The sequence below is a fragment of the Solea solea genome, chromosome 19 (assembly GCF_958295425.1).
Source record: "Solea solea chromosome 19, fSolSol10.1, whole genome shotgun sequence".
Taxonomy (NCBI): Eukaryota; Metazoa; Chordata; class Actinopteri; order Pleuronectiformes; family Soleidae; genus Solea; species Solea solea.
Window position 1 is genome coordinate 3,249,212 of NC_081152.1, and position 16,966 is coordinate 3,266,177.

A 16,966-nucleotide genomic window follows, 5' to 3' on the forward strand; every position below is an offset into this window, starting at 1 on the left:
GTGCGCTGAAACAATTATTCGATTATTAATCGATCACTAAATTAATCATCAACTATTTTCATAATCGATTCATCGGTTTGAAGCGTTGAAGCTGATTTTTCAGCTTCTTAAATGTGAATTTTTCTGGTTTCTTTGCTCTGCATAACAAAGAAATCATTAAAACGGAATCATTTTGGTATAAGGACAAAAACAAGACATTTCAGAACATCATCATTTCCATGTTTGACAAACACTGATCGACTGTATTATGTTTGAGTGAATGGGTGAATGGCAAAACTGTAGTGTAAAGCAGCTTTGAGTGGTCATCAAGACTAGGAAAGTGCTATATAAATACACACCATTTACAACTCGTTGCCCTCCAATCAATTATATGCAACCCGCCACTTAAAGATACTCTGTTACATGTAAAGTTGCAACCCTTCTTACCCTTCTGACAAATTAAAAAATGTTCCCCTTAAATTTTACACAGTGGACCCTCAAATATCATGTCATAATGAAGACCTGTCCCGTAAACTCCTTGGCCTTGTAAAACAAAACAAAACATGTTTGTTGGCAATACTTTTATAATAATTATAATAGATATTCAGTTGTAGTGGTCATGTTATTACATGTATTACATTACATTCACAAGCCTCTTTTCCACATGTTATTATTTACTTAAATATTAGCAGGGCAACATCGAAAACATCGGAAACATGCAGGCCAGTGTTCCCTGAGGACCAGGGTTGGGAAACACTGAACTAGTATTTTGAAATTGTGTGACATTTCATCAAGAATATCTTAGTTGTGATATGATGGAATAGTTCCAGTGTAAATAGAAGGCAGCATTACTGTCAGAGGTGAAGTTGAAGTGGTTTGGGACATTCTCTGGAGTTTGCATTAGCATCTGATGAATGCAAAGTGAGCCTGTGTTCTCACTTCAATTTACTTGAATGTTATCCAGAGATTAAACAACGAAAATGGCAGGAGAATTTCTGGCCAATGTCCGGAGCGACTTCTGCTGACACTGTTTGCCTCAAAGGAGCCACAGAGAGGGACCCGGGACCCGGGACCCATGATGGACAGAAGTGCAGTAGGTGTCAAAGGTTCATCACAATACATAGAATGTCAGACTGAAGTTATGTCACAGAGCAAATGCTCACAAATATAAAGCTTTTTATCACAGAGTTAAAAAACTGAAGGAATTCATTGGCAGCAGCTTTAAAGCCAATGACAAAAAAAATTAAAAATCTGTTTAATGGCGTGAAGAGCAAATTGTGAGTACAAAAATGTACATGTGTGTCTATGTGAACATTTTTGAGCAAGTTATATTACTTTTAAATAAGTTTAATATTACCTTTAAGAGTTTTTTCCCCAGAATAATACCAGGGTTAGGGTTAGAGTTGTGTGCTTTTTATTATGCTTCTCTATTCACTTCTATTACACTAATCTTATACGAATACGAAAACTCATCTTTACCACATTATATAATGCACATCTTGGATATCTCACAAAACAGCTAGCTAGCTAAACACTGACTCAAGACTTAGTTGAACTTGAATGTTTTGATTCACTCTGATACCATTTGGTTAAACTTTTATAAAGATGTTTATTTTATTTTCCTTTTTAACCACAGAACGTTGGTGTTGACTTGTCTTTTTGATTTCGTTGTTATGTTTTGTTCAAAGTACAGGATAAAGCCTGGAGCCAAAATGGCCGCCGCACCGCAGCTCAGTTGCAGCGGGCTCGTTTATTTTGCGTGGGCTCACCCCTCCCGCACTTCTGACTCCACCAAGTGGGCGGGGCTCCTGCGGGGCAGGAGTCACATGATTCGCGCAGAGCCAGGCTGACCAATTCCAATATGGTGGCCAGCTTGGCAGGTCTACGGTTCCTGTTGATGATATTGTTGTTGTGCGGGATCAGGTACGGCGCCTGCAGCCAGGAAGCTCCGCTGGTCCTGGGGCTGCGACTGGAAGAGCCGGCGGGTCTGGTGTGCATGAAGGACCGGATCATCTCGGCGCCAGAAGGAGCCACGTTCAAGCTCCGTCTCTACGGGGAAGAACTGAATGGAAGCTGGCCGTGGGTGGCGTTCGCAGGGGCAGCGGTTGGAGCGGCCGGGGCGGTCGGAGATGCCACCGACCCGTGCGGACACGAGTCCAGTCGCCTGGAGTCCGCTTTCCAGGTGACGGGGAAGTTCATTCCGGACGAGAATTACAGCGGGCTGGTGACGGTGGAAGTCCAGCGAAGGAGCATCTCTGCGGGAGCAGCTGGCGTCGAGCAGATGTACCACCACCTGTGCGTGCTCAACGGAGGGAAGTGGGCATCCGTGGGCCCGGACAGACTGCGGGTAAACACCGACAAGGGTCAACCGGCAGACTACATCCCGCCGTGGGGTCTGGCCGTGCTAATAGTGCTGCTGCTGCTGGTGTGCGCGCTGCTGAGGACAGTGAACCTGAGCCTGTTGTGGCTGGACCCCGTGGAGCTCTATGTTCTCCACAGCTGCGGCTCTGAGGAGGAGAAACGGGCCGCCAAGCGACTGGAGCCAATCAGGAGGAGGGGAAACTTTCTGGTAAGTTCCTGTGTTTGTGGAAATAACAGAGAGGATCCACTGCTCGGCGTCTTCACCGTGCAGGGCCGCTGCTACAGGCAAAGCAGGCAATAGTCTGGCGCCCCATGCTGAAAGGGGGGGCCATGAAAACAGCTGAGGCTTTGTGTCTGACACTAGTGGCGCTTATACAGTTCTACTCGGTTTGTTATCAGGCACGTGGTTTTCCATTACTGCATAGTACATTAGTGACGGTCAAAGCAGTTGTTTTCAGTGTAACTGAATCATTAGAATCAGTTCATTAAAATGATTTGTTCACAGAATCGTTCAGTACTTCTCAGTAGTCTCAGTACACCAAACTCCTCTGTTAAATATTGAGATTTTAGACATTTTCTTTTTCTAAATGTTGGAGATTAACTTGTTTTCAGGATTTTTAAGTCGTATTAACTGATCTACAGTTCCGCATTTGTTCGGTTTGATTCTTGTGTCGGACGTCGCGCTCATGACTCTTCCAGTGTGATACTCTCTGACCAATCAGTGGCCCGGCACTCTGACGACAGCACTTTTTAGTATCGGCTCAGCCGGCGTGGAACCTCGTCAGAGGTGGTACTATAAAAATGATCACACTGTCACTGATGGAAAAGCAAAAACATGTTGAACCGATTAGTGCTAGAACTGTATAATGGAAAAGTGCCATTGAAGCCTTCTATATGATGCATTCTATTTGTTGTTGGAACTTGAATTTCCAACACTGGGTTAGGAAATTCCTCACAACCCCGACATGGGATTCCAAGATGCCGCCATACAAACACTTGTCGTCGTCCTCGTCTTCTTGTGGTTGGTGTTTGTTTAGTCGCTCGATGTTAACCGCTAACACAAGTCACTCTGACAATTTAAATTTAAATTTAAATGCAAACAAAAATACACAACAAAAAGTTTTTGCTAACAACAGCTGGGTTGTTTCTAAATGATAATAAGGTTTCATATTATGTCTGTCTCTATTCCACTCTCTTCTCAGGCGTGCTCTCTGCTCTTCCTGTGTGCTCTGGGACACTCGGTGCTGGGCGTCCTCCTGTACCGGGCCTTGGGCTCTATAGTCTCCGCAGTCTTCACCAGTGGCTTCCTCATCTTCTTCCTGGCCGAGCTGTGCCCTCACATCGTGTGCTCCGGTTATGGCTTCCAGCTGGCCCCGGGTCTGACCTGGCTGGCCCAGGTTTGTATGGTGCTCACCTGCCCCCTGTCCTGTCCCCTGGGCCTGATCTTGGACCTGGCACTGAGGAGGGACATCAGCACCTGTGGAATAAGGGAGAGGGCCATGGAGATGATCCGCTCCAGTGTCAATGACCCGTACAGGTAAATTACACCTCCACCTGCTCACAGATTCTGCAGTACCTTCATCTCAGTTGTCCTTTGGACTAAGTCCTGGATGGCATGTTGAGATGGTCTGGACCCTGCAGAGCTCAGATCTCTGCATCTCCTGCAGGACTCTGTGTCTGATTGTTACCAAATTCAAACACAGAGTCAAAGTAACCCCTCTGTAGAATGAAGTCATATTTGCATTTTTTTAAGTGTTGTTATATGAGATAATGACACATTGGGTAAAAACATGGAAATACAGGTTTTAGCAATTTAGCAGAAGGCTCACTTCTGAAAAGTTAGTGTGTCTTATAATTATTGCTGTAGCTGGCTGCTTATCAGTGTCTTTCAACAGGAAACTAAACTTTGTGTCACTTTAGTAATATTTATTTGTTTGAATTTAACCTCAGTGACAGTGACGCAACCATGACCTAAAAACACAGTTTGTTGGTTTAGATCAGTTTCAAGTCAAACAGAGAGAAAGCAGCAAATGTGTTTTTAAGATATCATAAATAAGATGGCATGGATTTTAATAGGTGAGCCTTTTGTTACGTGGCTAAAATCACTGTCCACTTTTAAAACACATCTTAAAACCCATTTTTACTCTTTGGCTTTTGACCCAGTATGAGACGTTGGCTTTTATCCCTTTTTATAATTTTATTGTGTTTTATTGTTTGTTCTTAGGTCTATTAGGTCGCACGCTTTTATATTTGTTTTATTTATCTCTGATGTACAGCACTTTGTTTCAGCTGTTGTTGTTTTTTAAAGTGTTTTATTTTATAAGAATAGGTTTTAAAACTAAAGATATTATTAAAATGTCTATTTCATAAGGATAAAATGTTAAATACAAATGTGTATGTATGTTTTAAAAAAGAACTACTGAGAACCTAATATAACATTGTTTTATTTAAAGTCCCCGAACCTTCTGCAAATTGTTTAGACATAAAATAATCATGCTTCGCACATGTGCAGAACAAATGATGATACTCTTAAAGAAGCCACTTCACCCGAAGAATATACAGTTTTCTTTACTAATTTCCATGAGAGATGAGTGTGTTTATTATAATACTGCCCTTGTTCTGACCGGGGCGCAAACCCAGGTCTTGTTAAGATCTCTGTCTCTGAATTTGACCAAGATCCCAAGGACAATCACTTGTCCAGATGCAAATCAATAAAAGTGGACGCCACGGGTGAAGCGGACCTTACAAGGTGCCCATCTTAAGTTGTGTCGGCACATTCAGTCCTTGAATTTGAGATAATTGGTCCTGGAAAACCCCTGGAAAAGCCCTTGAATTTGAACCCTGGCAAAAATTTATGTATCATACATTCCATTTTATTTTCCGGTCACAAAAAAGATGATTTGTGTTCTTGGAACATGGATGTGTGTCTGTGTCCATGCAGCGAGTTTGTGAAGGAGGAGTTCAGCCGTGGGATGCTGCGCATCAAGACGGTGGAGGACATCCTGACCCCTCTGAAGGACTGCTTCATGCTGCCCAGCTCGGCCGTCCTCGACTTCTCCACCATGTCTGAGGTCATGCAGAGCGGCTACACCAGGGTGCCCATCTATGAGGAGGAGAGGTGGGTCCCACACTCTCCCGTGGGGGAGAAATACTCCTTTTCATTTTAATCTCATTAATCTGTGTGCACGAAAATACTCATTTGCGGGTTTTTTCCCATGAAAATGAGGTCAAAATGAATTAGAGTAACAAGGAGGCCTCTCCACAACTTTGCCATCTTAGGACACCAATATTTACCTCATTCATCTGTGGGTTTTTGACCAGCAGGGACGTGTTTAATCAGTATTCACTCTCAGGTCAGACATGATGAATGTTTGACTTTCTACTCATGATCTCTCTGCTGGAGTTCCTCACACGTGTGATGGTGTGATGAACAGTGTGTTTTTCTTCCTACACATCAGCATGTGTTTGGTGTTTCAGGTCCAACATTGTGGAAATCCTGTATGTGAAGGACTTGGCCCTGGTGGATCCAGAGGACTGTACCCCCATGACCACCATCACCAAGTTCTACAATCACCCACTGCACTATGTCTTCAATGACACCAAACTGGATGCCATGCTGGAGGAGTTCAAGAAAGGTGGGTTCACTGTTGTTGTTTTTTTTAGTTTAGCAGGAAAAAACAAAACCAGAACAAAACACCAATTTCTTTCAAATTTGGCACAAATGTTCTCTTGAATTCAAGGATTAAATTGTAACTTGTAATCTTATCTAGTAATGTTTTACTATGGCCTCTTTCTGGTCAAACACCAGCTACTGCATTCAACTTTTTGCCATTGGCTTTCTTAAGCCCTATCCACACAGAAAGTGCATGTGTGCATGTGCCAAGTCTGTAAGTGGCGCTGTAATGCAACATTAAAAACAAAGAAGAACATGCTACGCGCATTACAATGTGTATAATCACAGAAATGGAGCCGGAATGAACTGAGCCAGGCAAAAGAAAGTGAAATAAAGAAAGACAATAAAGGTTATTATTAGTATTTTTTCAATTAAGCGACTAGTGACAAATCTAGCAAGTCACGACTTTCTGGCATAACCCTAACTACGATCCCAGAAGGCAAATGTCAGTTCTCCTGCAGGAGTGAGCTTCGTCTCTCTGTATTTACTTCGGGGGCAGAGTGTATTGTCTGACTGTAGACACACAGACAAGAGCGAGCTGTGGATGTGCAGTGCAGCTGACCGTGTGTGGAACAATCACTCATCTGTTTATTCAAGTAAAAATAGTGTCTCTTTCTCCCCCGTGTCTGAAGTCACTGAGGACACATTGTGTTCTAGTGATATCTGCCGTCTTTTCCAGACTACTCTTTATTCACAGACGCGTGTTTCCATTTTCCTGAGCTACCCGGACGCGATCAGTCTGCAGGACGACAGATTAGAGACCACTTTCACAGTTTTGTTTTACACTAATTAGCACAACAACAGACTACATGAAACACAAGTGTATTCTTCTGGTTGCAAAACAAACTGGATTATCGCAGACTTTGAAACTCAAACGTTCACAAACGTTGGGGACTAACTGGGACGGGACGGTTGAAGCTCTCAAATCACACCTGCGTCCACTCATATGTGCTGTGCTTTAATGGGATCATGATTTACTAAATTGTGTCAATGGGAAAAGACTAGAGATTGAGACTGTTAACTTTTCCCGTAGTTTTCTGTTCAGCTGTGTCGTAGAGGGGCAAACACACCGCAACGACCCAGAACACATGCAGGAGGAGAAACGAGCTGCAGATTCAAAAACAAACTAAAACACCAGCATATTCTACCACCAGCCGTAATTCTCACTTTATTAAGAGAGATTATCCAACACTTGTTTCTCTGTAGTCAAACTATCTGATGCTGAATGTGAACGCCTGAATTACAAAGGCATTTCTGGTAAAAAATCCTGCAGTCAAGCTGATTTTTAAGGACATTGACATCAGGTTTTCAAAATAAAACACTGTATTTGTGTACATGTTTGAAAACACACCTCCTCACAGCTGCGTCTCAGAGAGCTATTAATCAGATATGAGCATCTGTACAAAGTACTGTATACACTGATATCTGATAGTGTTCTGTAAACCCGTTGTACTGTACAATGTTTGAAAAAAATTCAAATTAAACGTCCACATTCGCTCTTTTAGTATGAAATTATTATCAACTTTGAGATGTAATAAAAGCACGCTTTACACACTCTACACCCAGAGCAAAGTACTGCTGAATTAAAACACTGATCATAAAAACTGTGTCGTTACAGGAGGAAAACCTCTTAATAAAGGTCTTATAATAAAGTGAGAATTACAGCTGATTGTAGAGCTGCATGAAACCACTCCAGTTTTAGAATATGCTGGTGTTTTTCGGTGTTTTTCGTGTGTTTTGGGATTTGTGTGTGTTTTCGCTTCTGCTTGTGTTATTGTTTTCGTTCGGATATGTGATTCACTGCTGTCTCTGTTTACGGACTTAATATTTACGGACTTACAGACCGTTGTGTCATAATAATGTCCTTGAAAAGTCCTTGAGTTTGATGTGGGTGGTGTGCACAGTGCAGTCTGTGCTGACCACACTTGAAAAAAAAAACACGGAATAACCCTTTTAAAAAAAGTTGTCGCGTCAGAACCTTTCAACGAGGAGCAGAAATTGACTAAAGGAATGTTTTGTCTTTCCAATTCATTCCAGGCAACTCTCACATGGCCATTGTCCAGAAAGTGAACAATGAGGGGGAGGGAGATCCGTTCTACGAGGTGCTGGGGTTGGTCACCTTAGAGGACGTCATCGAGGAGATCATCAAATCAGAGATCCTGGATGAATCTGACGGCTACTGTAAGTGGTTTGGATTTTTTTGTTGTATAATTAGTCATTTGCTTTGGACTTATTTCTTTTTTTTAAACTCCTTCCTCCATAGTGGACAGGAAGGTGAAGCGCCCCCTCGCTCAGCTGGAGATTCCTCTGGAGCCTCGCAGTGCCCACGAGGAGTTTTCTCTCTTCAAGCCTCCTGAAGGAGAACCCAAGATCCGCACATCGCCACAGCTGCTGCTGGCCACGCATCGCTTCCTGTCCAGAGGTGTGTGTGTGTGTGTGTGTGTGTGTGTGTGTCAGTGTCAGTGTGTGTCAACCTGGAAAGATTGTGAGTGAATTTATGCGCGACCACGTCCCTCAAGTCACAGTGTAACATGTCGCATGTAATGGTTACGGTGCAGTTACATATTATCCGTCTTTGTTTCTTTGACCCCACACAGAGGTGGAGCACTTCAGCCCCGGCCGTGTGTCCGAGAAGGTCCTCTTTCACCTGCTGCGTCACCCCAGTGTCAACCAGGAAGTGCATTTTGACCCCGGCAACAGACTGAGCGCGAGCCACTATCTGTACACACGCAACCACCCGGTGGACTATTTCATCCTGCTGCTGCAGGTACATGCTTTGTCAGCATTTCTCCTCCTGAAGGCCCAACTGAGTGAAGCTTGCTGGAATTAAAGATGGTCTAACATTTCAGTTGGTTAATTGGCAGATATTGAATGTAATAATAATAATTAGGGCTGCACGATTCTGGGGAAAATGTGAATAATTATTTTTTTTGCTTACATGTTTATTGTAAGCAAATTGCACCCATGAACAAAAGATAAAGTGAAGTGAAGTAAAGTGTAGGCCCTGCGTGATGGGCTTGTTGTTGTTGTTATTATTATTATTATTATTATTAGTAGTAGTAGTAGTAGTAGTAGTATTGTAGGGTCCTAAGTGACATATGATGTGTTTCCACTCGCTCGACTTGTGAGGTCATAACCAGGGAAAATGTGTGCTGTCGTCAGACTGCCAGGCACTGATTGGTCAGAGTGTCGTCACAGGAAGAGACACAAGAATCAAACTGAACCATGCCGAACTGCAGATCAGTTAAAAATCCTGAAAACGTGGTTTAATCTGCAACATTTCGCAAAGGAAATGTCTAAAATCCCTTTTTTCGGCACAAGCTCGGGTCGGGTGGTTGTGTGATGAGTTTTCATCACCATCCATTCTGTGTTTATTTCTCCTTAACACACACGTTCTCCTGTTATTTCTCCACGCTCACTCTCAGCGCCGCTGTGTGACGTAAAAGACGCTTCATGGGATGCAGCTCATGAAATAAAATGCAGAAGAATCGTCGTCATTTAGAAATCAGATCACGTGGATTTGTGAATCGAGATTGCGTTTTTGTTTTGGACGATTTATCATGCAGCCCTCATACCTTAAGTATGAATAGAGGCATCAATTTCAAACGACCATGGGGTCAATGAGCGTGTAGAGAAAAACAGTAGCTAACAAGTAAAAGTGCTTGTTTTGATATGGAATAATGTTTACTTCACAATAATAACATCTGTGGTGCAAAATCAATCTATTAATGTCAAAAACAGTAGAAAAAAAAAGAACTACATATTTATTTTCCTTGTAAACATGTTGGTTGTAGAAAAGCTAACTAACTAGAGACACAGTCAGGTGTCGGGGGAATCTTGAACTGTTCACTCCTTGTTTTCTGCTTTTCACAGCATCAACGTCATGAATAATAAATAAATAAATAAATAAATAAATCAGGACCGTCTGTTCTCAGGGTCGCGTGGAGGTGGAGATTGGAAAAGAAGGGCTGAAGTTTGAGAACGGCGCGTTCACGTACTACGGCGTCTCTGCTCTAACACTGCCATCGTCAGGTGAGGTGAAGCGTTGCAGTCGGTCGAATGCATCGCATATTGAGCCTGAGAAACGACAATAAGACAAACGGTTTGCATGAAGACACGGCTGCTCTGGCTCCTGGTTTGTGTGTTCTATTAAACATGTGTTAAATACAGAAGTAAAATACACTATGTGTGCAAATATAAGAATACATTCTTAAAGTGAGCTTAATCAAGTAAAGGAAGAGTCATTTCTTTCTTATTTTGTCTAGTTTGGGCTTAATTTGACAACATTTCTTACCACATTGGCAGAATCTTTTTCTCAAAATGCTAAAAACTGAATACATTTGAAGAATTGTTGGCGTATTTCTACTAGAGCTGTTTTTGTAGGCTAAGGGGCCTGACATCAAACTAAACTGAACTCCCCGCAGTTTCTTTTTTTGATTCCTTATGCATAGATTCATGATAATAATGTCATTCTTTCCTGCCCTGAAATCCAGTGGCATGTTGGTCTACCCTGTTGTGAAGCCTGTGTGTGCTAAACATGGCACTAGATGGCAATGATGCAGGCCAACCTACGCTCACAGCTCCCTCTGCTGGACAACTGGATATTCTGAACTTTTTATCCATCCATCTTCTACCACTACACTTCCTCCACATGAGGCTTTTTATCCTTTTGATCCTTATCCTGAACGGGTTTTTATTGCTCAAGCTTGAATGATCACCTACGACTGTGTGGTAGAGTTGCCCTGTTTGGTGTCTTTGTAGTGAAAACGGCATTTATGTAAATACTTTGTGGTTAAATGTTTATGGAAACCAGACTTTTAAGGACACACCGGCTTAGAGAGACCCACATTTTCTACACTTTGCAGCGTTCGTTCAGTTTGTGAAAGATACTTTCACAGAACTATCTCTAAATGAATCAATATTTAATCAGATTGGCATGAATCAATAATGAATCTAATCAAATTGATTCAGGAAATCAGCAGTGATACCCCGCCCTCATTATTGCAGATGGTGGATCAACATGAGGAAAATGTGTCAATACACAGGCTGCATTTCTGTGATGATGAACCATTGTTTCTAACAACATGGACCTTTTATATAAATAGGTCACAATGTGTATTGTGTGTATCGCTCACTGTGTGTGTGTGTGTGTGTGTGTGTGTGTGTGTGTTATCCAACAGTGCACCAGTCTCCAGTGTCAACTCAGCGTCACTCTTCCAGGGATCCATTTGAGGCAGCGGACGCCACCAGCCCGTCCAGCTACTGCCCCGACTACACCGTGCGAGCTCTCACTGACCTGCAGCTCATTCGGGTGCGTGCTAGTGTCTGATAGCACTTGTTGGCTGACACACACACACACACACACACACACACACACACACACACACACACACACACACAGTTTCAGTACATCGATTTTCTGGAGTCAGACTCTGGATTCTAGATGTTCTAGTTGTTGTTGGCAAGATCAGCGTAAAAGATCGCGTGAGGTACGAGTTGCACTCTTGTTGTCTCGCACTCCACCGCAACTCGTGTTCATGCATCGTCAGCACCACGTTACAGAGAGTATGAAAGCGAGTATTGATAAGTCTTGGTAACCCGGGATCTTTGTGTGTTGCAGGTGACGCGTCTCCAGTATTTGAACGCTCTGATGGCGTCGCGCGTGGGCCAGAGTCCAGATCCTCCCGAGATTAAGATCCTGCCCAGCAGTCAGACAAAGCTGCTCAACGACAGAAACACCACACAAGGTACCAAACGTTTACCCCAACCACCTCCACACTAACCCTGACTGCTGATGAAATCTCTCTTCTTTTCTTTTCTTTTCTTTTCTTTTTTTTTACTGTGGTTTTGTTGGATTGTCAGGAATGTACTTGTCTGTTTTCTTTCAGCTGAACTGAAATGATTTCCTTTTTCTCTCTCTCTCTTTTTCCTTCCTCCTTGTGTGCCTCCGTCTGTGTCTCTCTCTCTTTCTCTCTCCTCTAGTTTGTCCAGAGTTTCCTGTAAACTTTTCATTCTTTGATACCATTGAGAACTACTGTTAGTTTTCTTTCTTGTGCATGAGGTAAATAAAATGCACCCTGTCAGTAGCATGACGCTGCGCGCACACACACACACACACACACACACACACACACACACACACACACACACACACACGCACACACACACACACAAACCGACTACTTTTACACTTCACATTCTCAAATCACCCAGTTCTGTGTTTTATTGATTTATTGAGACAAAGGTCTTGTCAGGATTTAGGGCATAGACATAGATGTGTGTGTGTGTGTGTGTGTGTGTGTGTGTGTGAGGCTCTTTCATCCTGTGTCATTTTCCTCCTCTGAAAACACCTCTCTCTCTGATGGGTATGTAAACTCTCTCACTATTCATGCCCTTTCATTAACTACACACGCACACACACACACACACACTCCGATATTACAATTGTTATAGATATTATTGTGACTTGAAGGGATGTAAAATATCCTCTGGCGTCCATATTGGAGGTTTACTCAGACCACTTAGGAGCAGGACTGGCAGAGATCACTGTGAAACTTAAATATCTTCAAATACATTTCCCTTAAAGCTTCACTTGTCATAACTGCGTGGGGAAAAATGTAAATTTCCCCACTGTGGGACAAATGAAGCACAATTTATCTTATCTTTAAAGGGTTGATTGTTGAGTCTAATTTCCAGGTTAGTTCAGGTTTTCTTAAAGGAATACTTCACGGATTTGAATTTAGCTTTGTATTACTAGAATAGGTAGTAGTAGTATTTTTGAAAAACCTCAGTTTCCCCTTGAGCTGAGAAATATCTTCATTCTTCTTTTGTTACATGCCCATGGACCGCTGACTATGTTTAAACATACAGTATATACAGAGGTTATAAGAATGTGCAATATAGAGTGTCTTATATCCTTTTTTCAGCACAACCTAAGTGATGTGATGGAAAAAAAAAAAATATTCACCAACTATATATATAATATATATAAACACACCTGAGCAGAAAGTTCTCAAAATGTTTAAAATCAGATTGAATTTTGTGAAATTTGGAAATACGTCGCAGTCCAAAATTCACTTTGAAAAACGCTCTATTTTGTGACTTCTGCACAATCACACTGAGGGTTAAGGGTAAATTTGAGGGATTTTGTTTCACGGTGACTCGTGTAAATCAAATGTATTCATCCTCGTTTGGTGAGTATTAAGAGCAGTTTAGTTGAGAACCTGAAACCCTAATCCTCCTGTATGTGTCTGAGGACATTACAAGCATCACTTCACTTCACATCACATGACAAGCACAAAAGACACACGAGAGTCAAAGTTTCCACCGTGCAATGTTTACATGAAAACGTCAACAAGTGGCACACACACATTTCCACTGATGCTGCTTCCATTTATGTCAGAACTGGGAATGCCGTCACCCTCCAGTTCAAGAATACCAGTCAATAACAATGTCTGCGTGATGTTTGCCGCACAAAAAACCTAAACAGTACCACGTGTATGACTGATTTAATGTGAAACAAGTATGACGCAAGTGCTATTAAAAGTAGCAGAGGAATCCAGTGTGGGGATGAATCCACTAAAGTTTTTGTTTTCGTATTTGGTCACGGAAACAGAAAGAAGCTACGGTGGGCAAACAATGATGTCATAATCCCACCTGTGTCTCACGCTTGCATTGGCTGACTGCTTCTCGTCGTCTTCCTGCTCTTGTCTTGTTTATAATAATAGATTTTATTTTTATTGCACTTTACATTCAAACAACAAATCTCAAAGTGCTACAGAGTAAAAAAAACAAGATAAAAGAAAAAGTTTGTGTCAAACTGTGTCACTCACCCCAAGCTCTCTTGTCATTGGTCGGGTCCCACAGGTGGCAGTAGAGCCCAGGAAAGCTCCACTGAAGACGAGGCTCATGGGTAGTGTGGTTCTGTCTGCCTGCTGTAAAAAGAGATAAGAAAGAATTTTGTTGTTGTTGTTTGTTTTTTTAATATATTGTATATTGTTAAATCATCTATGGCTGGAACGTAGTGATTGGACATAACTGCAGTGATTATATGTTCGTACACTGCACGTGCTTCTCATCTCCTCCGCCATTCCTTTATGAGCTTACACACACACATGCACACATACACACACTTTATTTTAATTTGGCGGTGCCCTTTCTTTGAGGTTTAGTGTTTCATACAAATTAGCATCTTTACTTTTCTGTGTGCCAAAGCTACATGTGTTTATTTGTGGTGTGTGTGCGTGTGTGTGTGTGTGTGTGTGTGAGAGAGAGAGAACGACCGTTTGCTCTCTTAAGCTCATCAAAAGCAGAATTGCACATTAAATTTGTGCACCGTCGATTAATCTAAACTGTGGATTAGTCACAGAAACTTCTCTTTTAACTATTTCTGTTAGTTTTAAAAGCAAAGCACCAAGATTTTTGTGCATTTGCCAGTTTTTTTTGTATATATATTATGTATTAATTGAAATTGGGGGAAAAAAATACAATTGAAGATGAAACAGAGAAACTTTTTTTAAACCTTTTCATAGATCCGATGATTAATAGAGAAGAGAATCTGCAGGAAAACTAATATGCTTTTTTATTAGAGTCGGCTTTATTAGTTTTATAATACATGTACAAGTTTTATGGTTTAGAATTCCAGCATACATCTCTGGAGCTGCATATAGGACTATATAGTATAGCATAGTGCTAGTATCCAAAAGTAGAAAAATAAAACATGAATACCACTGTAGTTGCAGGAAAAAGAAAAGAATAATATTGATAATCAACTCATCATGTGCCATTTTATTTTAATAGAAACCCAGTATTTACAAATGGACTTCTCCTTATTTCCCTTCAAACACTCAGCTGTTACACACTCCCTCGTCTTTTCTGTTTGAAGTATTTCACTGACACTGACTCTGTGGTCCAGCAGGGGGTGCTGCAGTGGCATTTTTACCATCTCACGGAACCTAAAAACACATGTTAAACATCCCACTGTTTGATGATGACCCGAGACTTGATTATTCACATTATAGCACCTTGTTTTTTTATTTTTTATCCCATATCATAGACTTGTGTTAACATTCCAGTATATGTTCACATCTGAGTGTGTGTGTGAGTGTGCTTGTATTTGTATCTTTATGAGGTTTTTCAGGGTTGAGACCTGGTTTTAGGGTTAGAATTGGGTTTAGGTTTGTGTTAGGGTAAGGGTTAGACACTTAAGCCCCGTTTCCACCCATGGTCCTAGCTCAACTCGCCTCGGCACGGCACGGTTTAGGTTGTGTTTCTATCACTAATGGAAACACAAAATAACCGTGCCGTGGCGAGGCGAGTCGCACTAGTGGAAACACGGCAATAGTTGTGATGGTTAAGGTTAGGATAAGGGCCTAGGGAATGCATTATGTCAGTGATGTGTCCTCACTCAGATATAAAAACAAGTTTGTGTGTGTGTGTGAGTGACAAGAACAGTATATCCAGTCATCATTACTTCCATTTCTCATGTTAATGTATTTGTTTGCCTGACGTGCATGTTGAGCTCTCGTCCTCCGAGTCACTGTTACATGTAAACATGTGTAACGTGTCATAAATGGCCTCTGACCTTTCCTGTGTATGTATATGAATAGTAATATATTAATTCAAAAAAAGGAGGAGAACAGTGAGGCCGACTCTGAGTGACGAGTTCAGTGTAGGGATGCACGATATTGGGCTTTTTGCCCTGATACCCATGTGTGTATATACATACATTTTTTTCCCCTTCACCCAACTGCAGAATTTATTTAGTCTCTTCTGTAGTGAAATAATAAACATAATATTTTTGTACTCATCTCGCAGCAGATGTATATATACATTTTCCTCATTGTACAAAAATAAATCAATATAAAAAAAGAATAGTTTGGGAGGCCACCATCATGGTGTGGTACAGTACGGTTTGGAATGATAAAGTCTTACTAAGTAGGCAGAGTGTGGGCGGAGCCTCATGGCCACGTAGCGTGACATACCGGTGCAGCGACATCAAACGCGACACAACAGAGGACATTTTGCGGGCGCTGGAGAAACCCCAGTTGTGGGTGGAGCCAGTGTAGCTCCATCTGGACCGTACCATTTTACTCTGGTAACCCAAGGGAAGAGTGCCAAAGAATATGGTTATTTAACCGTACCAAACCATGCAGTTCCACACGGTGGAAACACGGCTGTAGTCAAATCACAGGATCTTGTCAATGATACATTTTACCGATATTGTGCCGATCGTATCGTGCGTCCCTACTTACGTGTACAGTTTTTAGGGTTTTCCACATGTACTCTGATATGGAGCAACTGTAACAAAACAATTTCCCCTGGGATAATAAAAGTATTCTGATTCTGATACGTCAATAAAACACTCACAGGTCATGACTCTTGAGCGAATGACACTCAACGATGGACTATCAAAATAAAGTGTTACTGAAATGTATTCTCTGTTTTATCAGAGAACCCTGGGGCTGTTCAGAAGTCACATCACCTCCTGTTTTGTCTTTTTCCATTTTGATTCCACGTGTTTGCCACTAGAGCATTTGGCCAAATATCTAATTTGTTTTTCTATGATTTTTGATGACATGCTATTTTTCAGCTATTTTACATGCATTGCTTTGTTGTCATAAGTTAATTTCTCCTGTGTTCAAAAGAGGAAAGACTGAATGTATAAATGATAATCAATACTCTGATGGAGGGAGGTTGTTTTGTTTTTTCGGGTGCTGGAGGGGAGGGGAGGTTGATGACGTGGTACATGACTGCTCGGATAGAACATGATTGGGATGTCGGCTGTTGCGCAGTCTTCAGGTGCAACAGCCGCAGTCTTTTTGTCTGGGTCACGTTCGTGTGGAATTCCTCTTGTTTTGGGGGTTGTTACCAGTTGTGGGTGCATTAACTCCACTGCATTTAACACTTCAACAAGTTTCTTAGGAAATAAAATGAAGTCCTGTTCCAAATGTG

At 41.8% G+C, this 16,966-nt stretch overlaps 1 protein-coding gene across 2 annotated transcripts; it reads left to right on the forward strand.

Moving 5' to 3' along the window:
• Positions 1 to 1,722: 1,722 nt before the first annotated feature.
• LOC131446629 (metal transporter CNNM3) lies at positions 1,723 to 16,966 on the forward strand. 2 transcript variants are annotated; one of them, XM_058618002.1, is made up of 12 exons: positions 1,723 to 2,548; positions 3,543 to 3,877; positions 5,282 to 5,458; positions 5,818 to 5,975; positions 8,051 to 8,194; positions 8,277 to 8,435; positions 8,611 to 8,780; positions 9,949 to 10,045; positions 11,194 to 11,324; positions 11,634 to 11,760; positions 11,996 to 12,074; positions 13,880 to 16,966. In XM_058618002.1, exons 1-11 carry the CDS (start codon positions 1,841 to 1,843, stop codon positions 12,052 to 12,054), a joined length of 2,265 nt encoding a protein of 754 aa, XP_058473985.1. In that variant the 5' UTR covers positions 1,723 to 1,840; the 3' UTR covers positions 12,055 to 12,074; positions 13,880 to 16,966. The 2 variants fall into 2 exon arrangements, with proteins under 2 accessions (XP_058473985.1, XP_058473986.1); XM_058618003.1 differs by lacking the exon at positions 11,996 to 12,074.